Genomic DNA, 16,454 nt, shown 5'->3' with positions numbered 1-16,454 from the left:
TGTGGCTGCTCTTTCATTACATGCTTCCTTTTTCAGCAAATCATGGTGGACGGTTTGATCAGTCTCTATGGGAGGCATATGTGGCGGCAAATAATATTTTCTTGCAAGGGTGATTGAGGTTCTAAACCCAGAGGATTACGTTTGGATTCATGACTATCATTTGATGTTTCTGCCTACCTTCTTAAGGAAAAATCATGTCAATTGGGATTCACATGGGCCAAATTGAATCTAATTTGGGACTTACAAAGAAGGATAAGGAGAATATGGAAAAGCATTTCGTGAAGCCCCAAACAAAGAAGAAGCTACTGATTTTACCTTTGGAAGCATCTATCATTGCTATTCTCGATGTTGCTGGGCATTTTCTATTTGGGATGCCATCGATGAGTATGTTGTTGGAAACCATAGTGGGCTTGGGTAGTTGTTGGATTCGGCCCATGGCTTTGAGTGTTTAATGCCTGGGTTAGAGGGGGTTGGGCCATGGCCCACTAGTTAGTTAATGGTTTGGTTAGTATAAGTAGGGGAACGAGACTCTTGTAATGGCATGCAAAATCTTAATCAAAAGTTTCTCTCTCTCTTCCGTCTTCTCTCTCTCTTTCTTCTGGAGGTGCTCCACTGAGCGGATCTCGGAATATTTTTGTCAAACACCTGGGGTGCGTTACAGATAGTATTGTGATACTGAGATGAAGTCGAGTTTCATATTTCAATTGACCAGCTCGTCAAAGGGTCCTCTTCAAGTTTGGATCTTTTTAACATTCCATGGGATCACTGTAGAAAGAAAAAATGCTCCCCCTTCCAGTGTTATACTAAGATGAAATTGGGTTTCTTGTTTCGATTGCTCAGCTCGTCAAAGGGTTCTCTTCAAGTTTGGATCTTTTTAACATTTCATGGCATCACAGTTAAAAAACCCCACCCCCATTCGAGCGTAGCTACTTTGATATTTTTTTAGTCAAACATAAATTTTATTTTTATAACCGAAGTTCTATTACATATGAAAGCTATATTACATAATAATGCAATTTGTGGGTTACCATGTAGAACAAAGTGGGAAGTCAACCAACTTTCTAAATATCAGTCATACTAATATTTTTTATTGTAGAAATCATTCCACAAGGTCTTTCCGTAAATGTTTATATGACTATAGCTTCTGTGTTTATATGGCATAACAGGTCTCTGTTTGATCTTGTATGAGATATAGTTACTCATACTGTGTTTATATGACTATACCAGGTTGCTGACTTGAGTGTTTCTTGCAATTAATAGAAAGCCATTGTTTACATTTCTTGCAGTTGCTAGATAAGGTGTCATGTTTACATTTCGTTTTAAGTGAATAATCAATTTTATTGTTAAATTATAAACACATCAAAATAGCTGGGCTTGATTAAGTTTTTATAAAAATAAGAGGTAATTACCAAAATTTAGAATTTTACAAACTCAATTTTGATTAGGAAAGGAAGAAACCCAAATCTCAATTTTGTGCTTCTCTCTTTTCTTTGGAAGTTTGAAGAGAAAAAACTGTAGCTTTTTGGATCGAAGTATATGGAAATCTTTGTGCTTCCAAAGAATGGGTAGCGGTTTCTTTGAAAAACGTCAATGATTTGTGTACGATTTTCTAGATGTCTTGTTGGATTATCTCCGAATATTAAACCTTTATAAGTTCTTTCTAGATGTCTTGTTGTATTCTCGTATTTATTTTCTCATTGTTTTTGTCTTTTGACCTTTGACGGGAAAGTGGTATTGCAATGATCTACTTCCTTGGATGGCAATATGTCATGAAAAAAGCAAGCAGCCGGCGGAAATGGAGACAGAAGTGGAAAAACAGCTGACGGATGGGGACGATGAAGTGGAAAGGAACGGAGAAAACACTATAAAAGACGATGGCTGGATTTGGAGGGATTGAAAAAGTTGGAAAGTAAGACAACTTTGAGAAATGAGATTCGTAAAAAAAGAAAAAAAACTGACGCGGCACCATGTTTGTGGAATCCCTTTGTCCGTAGCGGGACTCAAACAAAAGATTTTACAGGCTTCTGGTCATGATCTGATAGTCAATGAGCCATGATCTAATTGAGAAAAAGTGGATGCAGCTAGACAACTGAGGAGATGGGTGCAGAAGCCAAATTGGTCATTGGTTGCGAGCGAGTGACAAGAGTTGCTTCCTATAAACAAACCAAAAGGAAAAATATTCAGCATTAGTTGATCCTATAACACGGAGTTTAAAACAGTATAAATCTAGAAAGTAAGAATAAATTATGCACAATTTTCCCAAAAAAAAAAAAAAATGGACAAAGTAGGCTTCATTACAGAAGACCACACAATCGAGGCCTAGAACAGAACTGCCTTCCATTAGCTTTCACCATTGTCATATGACTCATATTAACTCAAGCCCATAATACAGAAATCACATACTGCTGCGCATTTCGCCCAGCTACAGATAACAGAACAGACAATATGCTTGAAATTCTCAGTGAATACCCTTTAGGATGGATTTTCTTTTTCTCCCTTAATGCACGGAACTAAGTATATATGAGAGAAATGATACCTTGGTGAAGTATGATCGAAGGATGTCTGCGTCAGACCAGACCTCCAATTAACAAAGCTGATGCGACTGGGAGAAACTGAAGTTTTTGGGTTTGTCCACAAAACGTGTATATAGTCAGAGAACTTCAAAATGCAACTGAATGGATTTCTTACATTTGAAAATTAGAATAATCAGGCAAACTAGGCAGGACTTGGGTCTTTTCGTTCTTTTTGTATTTGAGAAGTTAGATAGCATATACTTTTTTTGTATCGTTTTACCATACAATATTGAGTAAGATAAAGGCGGCAGTCTAGGTTCTGTTCTATTGATGGTAGGTAGCAGCAAGTAAGAGAAGTGGGATATGTAAGATATATATTAATCCACTCAATATTGACAGTATATTGACCACTTATAAGATCCATCCACAGCAACCTGACAAACATAAATTCATAAAAGTAGGTTAGGAGAGAAACAGAGAGAGATAGAGAGTTCAGGTTCTCATTAAACTATAAGCTATCACTCATTCATTCCCAATTTATTCTTGTGCTTCAGCTTCTCTCTGCAAGCCCCAACTCCTAATCCTGAGCTGAAGCTCAGAAACTGCGGCTAAGAACCTCACGCTTTGAGCTGGACTAAGTATCTCCACCACTTTCACCGCCGTGTTCGTCCTCAGAGCATCAGCATTGGTCACCACTGACTCCAATGCCGACCTCCATGCCGCGAACACATTGTCCTCCTCCTTTATTTCCCCATCGATTGACCGCCCCCCACTCCTCAGAATCTCCAGAAACGGTGGTGCCGCCACTCTCTCCTGAATCTTTGCCAGCTCATGGTTGAGCGCCTGTTCCTCCACCTTCGTCTCCTCCTTCAACCTATTCATTCTCTGGTGCTGGTTCTCGGACAAGTCATCCACCGAGTTGCTGATGAGGTGGAATGCCAAACCGGGTTTGAAACCGGCGATCCAGAGGAAGGTGCGCTCGAAGGAGGTGAACCATGTGGGAGAGAACACGAGGAAGACGTCCCTCTGAGCGACCATCGATTTTTCTTCGTAGTATTCTTGGTAGTGTGCGAGGATGCGGCAAACCAAATCTTTGAGGTCTTCGTCTCTGATTTCGTGGCAATGTTGCCGAGCCGAGAGAAGCTCATCGAGGTAATGTTCTTGGCGGACAAGCCAGCCTTCCAGAAAGGCTTCGAATGAGGCTGTTCCTGACCCACTTCGCATAGTAGAGGTAGAGCTAGATGGCAGAGAGAAAAGAGCTAGGCTGTGAGTTGGGTGGTTGTATGGAAAAGGGAGGACAGAGGATCATGAGAATGTAACGTGAAGTAATGGACTGAATTTTTTTTTCTTCTGTAATTTTTTCCTTCGTGGGGAAGTATTTGATCTGCAGAAGATACTTCTGGGGCAAGAATGGTGTTTGATTTCTATTTTCGGAGACGTGGTCGCCGGAAGCGGACAGAGATTTGTAATTTGTAATGATAATAAACGCCACGAACAAGAGTATCCCTTCAGAAATCGAGACGCGTGTTGTCGGGACGGCAAACAGAGTTTTTAACGCTCTCTCTCTCTCGGCGGCTTCTACGACTACAAGATCAAGAGTGTCCTTTCACAGGACGCGTGATGTCGGGACGGCGAACTGAGTTTTTAACGTCCGCGCTCTCTCTCTCTCCTCTCTCTCTTTTACCAAGGACAGATTTGAGAGATGAGATGAGAATTTTATATTTTATTTTAAAATTTAAAATATTATATTTTATTATTATTATTATTTTAGAATTTAAAAAATGTATATTAAAATTTGAAAAAATTAAATTGTTTATTATATTTTATATAAAAATTTGAAAAAAATATAACGATGAGATGAGATAATATGAGAATTTTATATTTTATTTTGGTTACCAAACTTGCCCTAAGAGATTAGGAAACTAACCTTCTTTGTTTTAAAAAAATATTTCATTTTATTTAATTATTATAATTTTTTTAATTTTTAATATAAAATAAAATAAATAATTTAATTTTTTCAAATTTTAAAATAAAAATAATATTAAAAAATATATTCTAATAATAATTTATTCAATTTATTAATTTTAATCTCAACTCATCTCAACTCACTTACAAAAACATACGAGCCAGATTTTTTTAACATTTTCTGCAATATATTTCGTAACAATATATTAAATGAGGAATAATTTTATAAAATATTTTATAAAAATATTTTTATCTTATAATATTATTGTAAAATATGTTATGAAAATGTGTTGTATATATTAATACTCATTAAATAGTTTCGTTTAGACAATAAAGTATTTTAAATATCTCATGAATAATAATGAAAAAATAAAAATAATAAAATATTAAATAGTAATAAAGAGTAAATAAAATATAATAATAAAATAATAAATAATAATGACTTCAATATCTAAACCGTCTAAGGTTACATTTGGATAGTTAGATATTGTCATATATTCGATAAATAATAATAAAAATATAATAAAAAGCAATGAAATAATATTAAATAATAAAAAATAATAATGAAAAATAAGTAAAAGATAATAATAAAATATTCTGAAATTCCTTTAAGTAGCGCTTAAAAGTATCCCAACGAACTGTGAAGGAGCCATCGGTGCGCGCAGTACTTCGCGACAAGGAAAAGCTTTTCAAAATTTTTAATTTTTTAAACTTGAATAGTTTTTTAGTTAAAAAATGTTATTATTTAATGATTTGGCTAAATTTCATTAGCAAAATACACAAAAAGCCGAAAAGGACAGTCATAAAATTTTATTTATCAACTTATTTTCCTAAATCTCAATATAATATAAATTACGTCTCAAAAAGTTTTATTTTCGTAACACTTTCATTTGAACTAAAAACTATAAAGTTTTCAGAGCGGTGCGTTATTTAGGACACGTGCCAGGGGTAACTCACCCCGGAGCTTTCCTATTTTTCTTAAGAATAACGTTACCCATATGCATAGATCTGAAGCATGCATGCCTTCCATGTGTTCCCACATGCGTTTCCGGAATAGATTTCTCTCATGGGAGTTTGGGGCTAGTTTGTTTTTAAAGATAAAATTAAAGTTAAAAAGTTAAATAAAATATTATTAAAATATATTTTTTAATATTATTTTTATTTTAAAATTTAAAAAAAATTGAATTATTTATTTTATTTTGTATTAAAAATTAAAAAAATTATAATAATTAAATAAAATAAAATATTTTCTGAAAACAAATGAGACAATAAATGTAAACTTTTGTTTTGTTTGTTCTTTTTAACTTTTTTTTTTAGCCCTTTCTTATGTTATCTTTTTTTCTCTTTGTTTTCGAAAACATACATAAAAACTGATGCGATAAGGAATATGGTTTTCTCAAAGACACTTCTTTGAATTTGCCTGCTCTCTTTTCAGTTGCCAGAGGAAAATATTACCCTATAAGTTAGTTTACGTACAATTTTTAAATTAAAACTGTTTATGTAAGCACATATAATTATATTAAAAAAATTAAAATTATAATAATATCATTTTTAAAATAATTTTTTTTCCTTTTACTTTCGCTCATCAATGAAACTACACACGCAATTCTCCACTCAAAACTGTAAATAGATCTTTTCTTATCTCCCATATCTAGTTATTCACAGTTACACATGTTAATATATAATTACTTCTATTGGTTAATTAAATAGCCATCATTTAAAATAGAATTTTGTTACTCATCATTTTTTTTTTACTCTTCACAGACTAATTGATTCTATTCATCATCTAAACACTACACATTTAGTAAGAGAAACAAATTATGTGTGATGTATGGTCTGAGAATGATGAGTAGAATTTTTCTTTAAAATATATCATATAACAAGTGTAGAATTTTCCCAAATACCAACAAAATCTAGAATAAAGAAAAAGCAACTAAATATTCGACATTAGTTGATCCTATATTACGTAGTTTAAAACGATATCAAGCTAGTAAATAAGAATAACTTATGTACAATTTTCCCAAAACAAAATGGAAAAAGTAAGGCTTCATGACAGAAGACCACACAATCGAGGCCTAGAACAGAACTGCCTTCCATTAGCTTTCACCATTGCCATAACTCCAGCGGTTACTCCAGCCCATAATACAGAAGTCATATATTGCTGTGCATTTCGCCCAGCTACAGATAACAGAACAAACAATATATATATGCTTGAAATTCTCAGTGAATACCCTTTAGGATGGATTTTTATTTTGTCCCTTAAAGCACAAGAAAAAGTATATGAGAAATGATACCTTGGTGAAGTGTGAAGGATGTCAGCGTCAAACCTCCAATTAACAAAGCTGATGCCACTGGGAGATACTGCAGTTTTTGGGTTTTTATCACAAAACATTTAGTCAGAGACAACTCCGAAAAATGCAAATCAATGGGCTATCTCAAGAAATGACATGGATTTCTTACAATTGAAAATTAGTATAATCAGGCAAACTAGGCAGGACTTCGTCAGATTTAACCAACTTTTTGTTCTTTTTTTGTGTTTGAGCAGTTAGATTGCAAATACACTTTTGTATAATTTTACCATACAGCATTGACTAAGATAAAGGGTAGTTAGCTTCTGTACCATTGATGGTAGATAGCAGCAAGTAATAGAAGTGAGATACGTAAGTTATTGATCCACTCATATTACTTACAGAGACTGCCTCGAATCCATTTAATTGGAACGGCGAAGGATTATTTCTACTGACAGTATAGTGACCACTTATAAGATCCAAAGCATCCTGAGCAGACATAGTTTCATGAAAGTAGGTTAGTAATACTGGTTCCTTTCATTTAAATGAGTTGTTTTTCATAAGTGAAAATCAAAGATAAGGAACTTGCCTGCCGAACCCCATCATGAAAATTATTCAAATAATATCTTGAAATGGCACTCATTCCATCTTTGATTAGTCCGGCTACAGTCTGCTTCCCATATCTGCAGCATTTTGCATCCAAGATCTATTACGCTCAATATGCACAAACAATCTAACACCGATATTAGAAATCTTAATCTCAAATTGATTTACCTAACCAGATCTCCTTTCAGGGCATGAGTCCCAGCATAACCAAGGCTTATCTCATCGCCTTGCTCGGCCCATACTAGTGTCAGAGAAAAGTTGTTAATAATGAAACTGAGAACATAGTTTACAGGCAAATTCTGACTCAGCAAGAAGGATATAAGGAGAAATATAAATAATTCCATACATCTTCTGAATTTTCCATATTCTTCAGCAAACATAGAAATGCACTCTGTAGAAGCAAGTAATCCAATCCTCTGCAACTGTACACTCATTGATTTTTGAGCTAGAAAAGTCTGTTAAGAAAACAAGGAGGAAGCTCAGAACCATAAAAACCATAAACAACATGGTCCTTAACCACTGCAGATATGATATCTATCAGGTAACAAACATACCAATCATAAATGACCAAGTGATAATAATCAACTACACTAAATACCATTCTCCAAACCTGGGTGACATTTGTTCGATCAAGACAATCAATGCAGTTAACTCTAATAACTCCTTTCTGCTCCTCCAGTATGTTTCCTTCTGTGTCTAAGAGGAAGTATCTGCTCAGCTGGAACAGAAGTAATTAAAAAAACAGAATTATGGAAAGCCAGCATTCCTAGATTGCGGCATAGTAATACAAGTTTGTAAGTAAAGCTCCATATATTTTTTATTACCCTTGTTTTTCAAAATCCTCTGAGATTTGCTCATAAAGCACATTCAGATTATCAAAGTTTGAGTTGCCACAATAGTGATGAAAGTCAAACGACACGTATCTGCAGCAAATTATGAAAAAAAAGGAGTTTATAACAATTAAGATGTTCTCTGAAGCACCGCGATGCCTTGAGAAAATATGCTATGATAAAGCACAACAAGAATCAAAGTCCATAGAAAATACTTCTAAAATTTGATAAGTTGGTTTAGTAAAAATGAACAAATACCATAAAAGTCTAAAATGTCACCTCACAACCTGCAGCTTTTGCATTTCAGCGGCATATGCTGCACTTAACTGACCTTCATCACCATGCTACAAAAACAAGATTTAATTCAATTTTTTAATGACAAGGAATCATAGACCATGCAAACATAACATGTCTTTCACCTAGTTAAACTTCGGATCCTTGTAATGCGTCCCCATCACACAAATCAGGTAATTCGTTTGCTTTTTCACTGATGGGACGTGGTCCCTAGAAATTTTTTGCACCCAAGAAACCTTAGACCTGGAGGGAGCATAGCACCAAGACCAAGGCCCTTACCACTTGAACCAACCCCTAGGGATTGGAAAGAAAGAAAACTTGTACAGAAAATAAAAGCTTAAAACTTGTGTAGTTCTAGTGACCAAGCCAAGGTGGGGCCTGTAGGGCCATGACCCACCCTTGGTCATTCAGTTTTTTAATAAAATTATCTCTTATATATAGCTAAATGTATATATGATTGGAAAAATACTTTTCAGACTCGAAATGGGATAGTTTATTACACACCCCGATCCCATTTGGCATCCCCGACTAAGAAGTCCTGGTTCCATCCTGTGTACTTCATACACAATCAAGGAAATCCAACAACGTGACTACCCAAATATGCACGAAGAACCACCTGACTAAAAGGAATCCACATTCAAAATTCTGATCAATCTGTTCAGTGATATAGTCCATATAAATAAATATCAAAGGAAACAATTAGGTAATATATTTAGCTAGCCAAACTCTGCAGATTTACAAACAGCTTTCAAGAAGAAATTATATTATAGGCCAGACTCATGATTTAGAGGGGAAGATAAGAGAGACAAAGACCCTTACTTTATTAGTTAGGTCAACTGCAACCGTTTCTCCATATCTTTGCAAAAGATCGCGGAAATGGCGCTCCACAACGTTTGACTGGATGCAGAAAGCCAAATATACACATATAAATTGCCACTCATCATAATACAACTCAACACTGAAAGTGCTCCATCCTGAAGTAAGACTTGTACCGTTTGCTCATGGTCTATAATTCTAAGTCGTGGTTTGTAGCTGAGATCAACAATCTGCTCCCAAAGAAGTGGAATTGAACCTCGCACCTGAAATAGAGAGTATCAACCAAGCTTTGCTTCTCTAGTTAATTCCCTTTTTGAGACTAATTTACAAAATGAAACAAGAAGCAACTCCAAGTTAAGAAATCTGGTCTATACAAATTGACCTGTAGGATAAAATGCTTTGAAACACAATTAATTCTGAACCCCTATCAGATACAGTACAGGTACCTGCAATAGTGAGAACCTGAAACCATCAACCTCTAGCAATTGTTCAGTCTCAATAAAATTTGCAGTATCTCCTTCAAGGTTAGCTCCTCTTCTCCACATCCTTGTCCCTATGTCATCATCACACAATCTCATAACTCATATCTTTTTGAGGATATCCAATCAATAATTGTACAAACCAATTATCTCCAAAATGCTGTACCTAGACGACGAGTACACCTCCTTGAAATTAATGTGACTGTGGCAAGAGCACTGTTTAGCTTTAGCTGTATTGCCTGGAAGCTTAATCTACAGTTAATTGAAAACACTGTATATTTGGTTTTTACTGGAATATAATGATAAATTTACTTCTGTGTCTTATTGTCTCGTATACGCATGACATTCGCTCCTGCACACACATAAATAAAGAGAAGAGAAAAAGGAAGGGATGGCGAATGATATTAACCAAAACGCATTAGGAGTATGAAACTTCAGGATATTTCCTTGTATTAGAGGAATGATAAAACCATCAAGCTGCAACAAGAAAGATAAATGCAGATTAGGGGAAAGAAGTTTTAAATGCTTCTAGCAAAAGAAGTGCCAAGTTTGTCTTTCCTTTAAGCTCTTGAAAATACTTTTTCTTCTTGAAGTGAAAATGAGCAGTTCTTGACTTCGGAAACAGGAAAACAATTCCCATTAAAATGCTAACCAAGGGATGACTTAGACTTAACAGAAACCATATCTAACCTTAGACTCAATAAGGTCCTCCAAAAGATTTCTGTTCCAAACAAATTGAGGGTCAGCCTGAAATACAAATAGACAATCAGAAACAAATTCAGGAATATGGATCATTCTTGAAATGGAAAAATACACCTAAGAACTATTGGAAGAGTAGAAAAGATAAAGAGAATACACTGATCAAAAACACTATCTGGAGTCTGCTATATATTGGAAACTTAAAAAAGTTTTTGAGACTCTCATCACCTAGTATAAATCTTTTGAAATTCGCATTACTACGCAATCAAACTTTTTAAGTTAAAAAAATTATCTTCTTAGCTCACATGAGAATGCAAGGAGGCGCAGCTCTGTCACCAACTAATGGAGGAACTAGTATCAATGGGGTCAGCAAAGAAAAGACGAACTTTGATTTTAATCCATTGATTCACACACGAATACCAGAAGAAAACCCTCCCCCAAGTCTGGCATTCAAGGCATCAACTTGACCAGAGTTGAGAAGTGGCCCTCTGAAATTTTATTTTAATACCATGCAAATCAGAAAACCCAGAGGAAACCCTAAAAGACCCATACCTAAAATGCTAAACTTAAAAAAAAAATAATAACAAGGAAAAAATTAAGATTGGAGTAAAAAATTAGCCCTTTTTTAAGAACAAAACCAACTCCTTTTGAGATGCATTGGATCACGTGTTAAAGCTTCAAATTTTTTAAGCACAGAACAGCAACTAAGTTATACCATTTGTTAAATGCAACGATATTGGATCATTTCAGATCAAAGTTTATCCCTGAAGATAGACCTGTCATGCTAACTAACCTGCTTCCAAAGTGGTTTATTTATCCATCCTTCTGCTAACTTGTATCTTCTTTGTAAGCTGGTAGACATGATCAAATGTATCTTGAATATGCAGCATGTAGTCCAATATATATCTGACTCTGAGTACAAAAATGATAAAGAACACGACATCTATGCAAACAGTGGAAATCTACTTAAAGGACAGCGAGTCACAAGGTAAATCAACTTACTTCAAAGTTATATCCATCTCATATGAATAGTATAACCCCGGAGTCGATTCCACTGTTTTCAAAAGAGTTCTGAAGTAAGCCTCATCTCTTTTCTGCATAAAAGAAATTATAATTACAGGAGATGCCCACTAATGCTTTATAAAGACCAGAATATATATATATATATATATTTAAAAAAAAGAAAAAAAGAAAAAAAAGGTAAAACCATACTTCTTGAGAGGTCGAAAATTTCAGAGCTTCAATATTGCAGGGTAGGAACCTCATGGAAATAACTCTAAAAACTGGAGAACCAAGAAAAGTTCCGACTTCCTTCCGAGAAGTTATTACAAGTACATATGTTCCTGAACCAAAGCACAGAGAACTAAGCAGAAATCTCACTTAACAACTAACAAGAACCATATTGCCGAGACGGCTAGTTAATTGCGCGAGTTAGCTCAAGAATCATACGATTCCAGTTTCAGCCTTATGAGATTTGAAATTCATTAAGAAGTCTCCAAAGCATATTCAAATAACAGAATTACATTGACAAGAAGTCCATGTATCAGCTATGCATTACATAAGCACGACATTTTTCAAATGAACTAAAACGAAGCTTCGATAGCATTAAGCACTCGTTTGCGCGCGCGCCCGCGCCATACACACACAGAGAGAGTACATTATTAGAAGAAGAAAGGAAATGCGAATGGGCATCGAAAACATCTTGATGTGCCACGGAATTACCTGAAAGCAATCTAATAGTTCCTGCCACACCATAAATTGTAGATACTTTGGAAGGACTGTCAGAGAAAGTATCACCTGTGAGAATCAAGAACGTCAATTTTTAATTAAATTGCACAGATAATATTCATGCATCAACAAGCATACCCTAAAGAAAAATTCGAAACACGAGACTGGGAAATCCTTTACCATCAAGTGGCCGGCAGTTACCGTCACGACGGTCTATCGAGAAACCCCGATCGGGTGATTCAACGGGTTTAATCACAAACATTTCCTGAAATTCCTGCAATTCCAGCTGGTCGTGGAGCTTGAATCTACCACCTGAAGAAGCTCCACCCTCCATTTTTCTCACAATTTTGGATGCAAGAATTCCGCTTGAATGATTTGAAATCTTTGAAAAACAAAAAAGAAAGAAAGAAAAAGGAAATGGTAAACGTGGATGCAATGCAGTGGCGGAAGGGGAAGATGAGACGAGGGAAGGTCAAAACGACTCGTCAGGTACAACGAATAACCAGCTCTTTCAGGCTTTTTCAGTGCATGTAGAATGACGTAAATAGCCAAGAGATTTGTGGATAATTATCTGATTAGGGTGGGAATTTTTATTAATTAAGCTGGCAATTATGATCCGATTATTTGTCCTTCGTGTCACTTTGTGCGCATTGCTTAGGCAGGGGCGGAGCCGTCCTTCTTTTCGCTTTTAAGGTTTGGTTTCTTATGCGCTTTTAAGGTTTGATTTGGTTAGGTAGTTTAGATAAGTTGAAATAAGATTTTTTATTAAAATTTAAATAAAATATTATTAAAATTTAATTTTATTTTAAAATTTAAAAAATTTAAATTATTTATTATATTTTATATAATTGCACATATTGCACACTTTATAATTATATATAATACAAAATTGCTACTTGCACAGGGAGGGATACCCTCCATATACCTAGGGGTTCATGTGAGATTATTAAAACGGTGCGCTTTCTTCAAATACTGTTTGCCGTTAAAATGTAGAAACTTCCTTCATTCGTGTGGTTGAGTCACTCTTCTATTACATAATCTCCACCGCACGTTCGCCCACTCGCTCATAACTCCCGACCAGAGGAGGCTCCTTCACTCCACACCTAATTGGATCCCTGGTCTTCGAACTTTCTAGAATTAACCGCACCGCAGCTCCGTTTTTGTTCCGGATCTCTGCCAAGGCCAATGGATCCCCCCACTTACCACAACGCCCTTGCTGAGGGTCCCTCTTGCATATTCGTTGGCCCTATCGAGACCGCCATCCAAGAAACCCTAGAAGCTCTTTATCATCAAGTAGGTTACGGTGGTTCTCTTGATTTCTTAGTAACTTAATTTTTTTTTTATTACTGACTCTGGTTGTGTTTGGTTGCCGAGAAATTGTTAAGAATATGTATTTCAATCTTTTGATATAATTAGCGATTTATTTGGTTCATGATTCCTCATACCTACTAGTATTATTTGCAATTTAATTCCTGGGAATTTCATGATTTTTGTGATTCTTGGTTTCGCTGTGAAGCTCAAATGCCGAATTTTCCTACAATTGATGTAGGCACGGGACACGTATTACATGGGATGCCAAAGATCAAGAAAATTAGAAAAAAAAATACATAAAATAAAGTATTTCACGACGGCACTCACTTGACGCCCGTTGTTCAGATGGCCAAGGAAGACAGCACGAAGACAATAAAGAACGATGAAGACGGACATCCTCGCTTTTCTTTTTTTAGAGCACAAAAACTGGTTTTTGAAATCTGAAATCCAGTTTGTCACTTGAGTTTGAAATCGAGTCTTCTTCTTCTTTTTCTTTTCTTTTCTTTTCTTTTCTTTTTCTTTTCTTTAATAATAATAATATAAAAATATCAGGAATTGAAAATATGTATGACATGTTGCGGCGCGAACGGAACAGTACCGTTCCCAAAACCTTGAAAAAGAGAAATCGAATGTGCCGTAAAACTGAAAATTGCTGTTTAAATTAATTTTTGTTATTTAAATTAAATCAGTTAATATATATGGATTGAAAATAAGAACAGCATTGCTACGTAAACATATATGTGCACGGAAATAATTCAATTAGGGATGGTGGACCCCTCATGTTAGGCAAAATAATTGAAAAGAAAAAGTAATTATTGCGCAAGGCATATGAGTTAATTACAAGATTATGACCTATTCAATTTGTTGTATGCTTTGCTAGTACGAATCTTGCCAACAATATGAGTAATACATATGCATTTAGAGCATTAACAGTAGACTCAATAAAACTTGACCAAAATCTAACTAAAAAAATCATTTTTTATAAATTTAGTTAATTACTTTTCAACAATATCAAATAACAGACTCTCTAAATCTATAACTATTCTATTAAAATATTAATTTTGATATTTTTATTTATTTTAATTATAATTATAATTTAATATTTATTCGTTATTAAAAAAGTACACATTAATTTCTACCGTTGGTATTAGATTTTTAAAAAAAATATTGGCATCAACTAATAATAATATTGCAGAACTAGAACTTGAAGAACTCCAGCTAGATGATATCACGTCATTGAAATGATGACTGATGGAGACTAACCGCCTTCTGTGGTTGAGTTTGAGATTTGAGCGCTTCGTACTTTTGAGACCAAGATGAATTTTTTAAAATTGTGAGCTCGCGCAAAACGAATAATACGCGACAGAGAGAATTTTTTATGCCTAAATAATATTTGACCAGCAACTTAGACTTAACAAATTAGGCTAATGAAAATGATCAAAGTTAAAAATATTGTAACTTTGTTGAGTCCACTATAGTGAATTTTTATACAATCTAGTTAAACTTTAGTCAAAATATAATTTTAATGAGTCCACTACTGGTGCTCTTACATCACAAATATTGCACAAGTACATAATCATCACCTAGACCCATAATCTTTGAGCTTAGACCTCTTAAGCTTAGAAAAGAGCAATTGGGTCCCTTCCTCTATATTTTTCAAAAGTACACACAATCTTGTGTTGACTTTCTTGGTAGAAACATTGATATTTTTAGTTAGGAAAATAAATACGAAGGAATTGCATGTTGCCAAAAGTAATAGCAATGAGCAGTAATGTTAGAGCTAGCCGGAAATGTTGCATCCTTGGCATTTCCAAGTAGAACCGTGGAGGCAACATTTTGGGTTTGGCTATGACAAAGCATTACTTTGCTTGGACATTTCACATTTGTATCCCTCAAAAGGAAAAAGGAAACAAGAAGAAAACCATTGACCCAGCCTTTGTACCTCTTAAAAAAGAAAAATCATATCGTTCTATAATAAGACATTGGGAATAAATATCGATCCTATCCTCATATACCGTGCAACACCCAGAAAAAGTTTGACTAGAGAAGTCCTGCGGAGAGATCAGACATTCATAGCTGTAGAGAAGGAAGCAAGATATTGAGAGGAATGGATAGAGAGAGTTCAACGAGATTATGGTAAATAAAATGGAACCGATGCATTTTTCCGGATGCCGAATGTGAGTAGTATTTTTGCATGATCCAAAAAAAAAAAAATTATTCTCATCAGTCAAACTTAAATCCCGACCTAGAATTATGCATAGTAAATCCCGATCCAAAATGATGCTCAGCAGTAATAATGTTGTGTTTGAAAGTGATCCAAAATGGTGATTTGTATAAGTTCTTGTGGTCTGTCATACTCTCTTCTACAATAGACATGGAGAATGGAGAAGGAAGGAAGATGCAAGTAGCTTATGGTTGTATCCTCTCTTTTGGCAGAAGATTATACCATTTTTACAAGTAAAAGTTTGGGCGTTACTAGATATTTCAAAACCAAACTTGTATAAAAACCATAAACTAAATATAAACTATTAACAATGTAAGAAAAAAACGTAAGAGGATCATTGTCTAAAGCTACGCAATCCCACCTTATCTAGATTGAAGCTGTCGATTAGTTGCCTTGGAAGTCGAGAAAAACATGAAAAGCAAGCATTCTACGTGCCCAGCCGCACCAAAATTTGCAAGCTCACATCACCTACGTCTGTGTTGCTCTGAGTGAAGTCAATGGCAATGAGAGAAAGAGAACTCCATGATGTCAGCCCATAGATTAGCAAATACCCAGAGTAGTTGAAAATTAGATGTAAATCAATTGACAATGGTCATGATAGAGTGTAATACCTGGCCAAGGTTGGAGGAAAACCCAGCCCAGGTGTGAAGCACACCTTTTAGTTCTCTTGTAAGGGTTTCGACCAATGTTTTGAATATCGT

General features: G+C 35.0%; 2 protein-coding genes across 4 annotated transcripts; both read right to left on the bottom strand.

The window, feature by feature from the left end:
• Positions 1-2,891: 2,891 nt before the first annotated feature.
• On the bottom strand, positions 2,892-3,923 carry LOC108995163 (protein RESPONSE TO ABA AND SALT 1-like). Its single transcript, XM_018970663.2, has one exon. It carries the CDS (start codon positions 3,735-3,737, stop codon positions 3,051-3,053), a length of 687 nt encoding a protein of 228 aa, XP_018826208.1. The 5' UTR covers positions 3,738-3,923; the 3' UTR covers positions 2,892-3,050.
• Positions 3,924-6,324: 2,401 nt separating this feature from the next.
• On the bottom strand, positions 6,325-12,719 carry LOC108995161 (phosphoinositide phosphatase SAC8). Of its 3 annotated transcripts, none has more exons than XM_018970656.2 (20): positions 12,399-12,719; positions 12,213-12,287; positions 11,703-11,833; positions 11,493-11,584; positions 11,284-11,341; positions 10,482-10,538; positions 10,235-10,268; positions 9,958-10,038; positions 9,759-9,865; positions 9,489-9,575; positions 9,316-9,393; positions 8,482-8,546; positions 8,197-8,295; positions 7,971-8,082; positions 7,719-7,827; positions 7,541-7,613; positions 7,356-7,449; positions 7,169-7,255; positions 6,773-6,839; positions 6,325-6,656 (listed from the first exon to the last, which is right to left on the bottom strand). In XM_018970656.2, exons 1-20 carry the CDS (start codon positions 12,550-12,552, stop codon positions 6,526-6,528), a joined length of 1,791 nt encoding a protein of 596 aa, XP_018826201.1. In that variant the 5' UTR covers positions 12,553-12,719; the 3' UTR covers positions 6,325-6,525. The 3 variants fall into 3 exon arrangements, with proteins under 3 accessions (XP_018826201.1, XP_018826203.1, XP_035545714.1); XM_018970658.2 differs by having other exon boundaries at positions 7,983-8,082; XM_035689821.1 differs by lacking the exons at positions 6,325-6,656; positions 6,773-6,839; positions 7,169-7,255; ... (1 more) ...; positions 7,541-7,613; positions 7,719-7,827 and having other exon boundaries at positions 7,983-8,090.
• Positions 12,720-16,454: the final 3,735 nt, after the last annotated feature.

This window comes from Juglans regia, chromosome 4, assembly GCF_001411555.2.
Source record: "Juglans regia cultivar Chandler chromosome 4, Walnut 2.0, whole genome shotgun sequence".
Taxonomy (NCBI): Eukaryota; Viridiplantae; Streptophyta; class Magnoliopsida; order Fagales; family Juglandaceae; genus Juglans; species Juglans regia.
The sequence above is the reverse complement of the archived record's forward strand: the minus strand, read 5'-3'. Positions and strand labels throughout refer to the sequence as shown.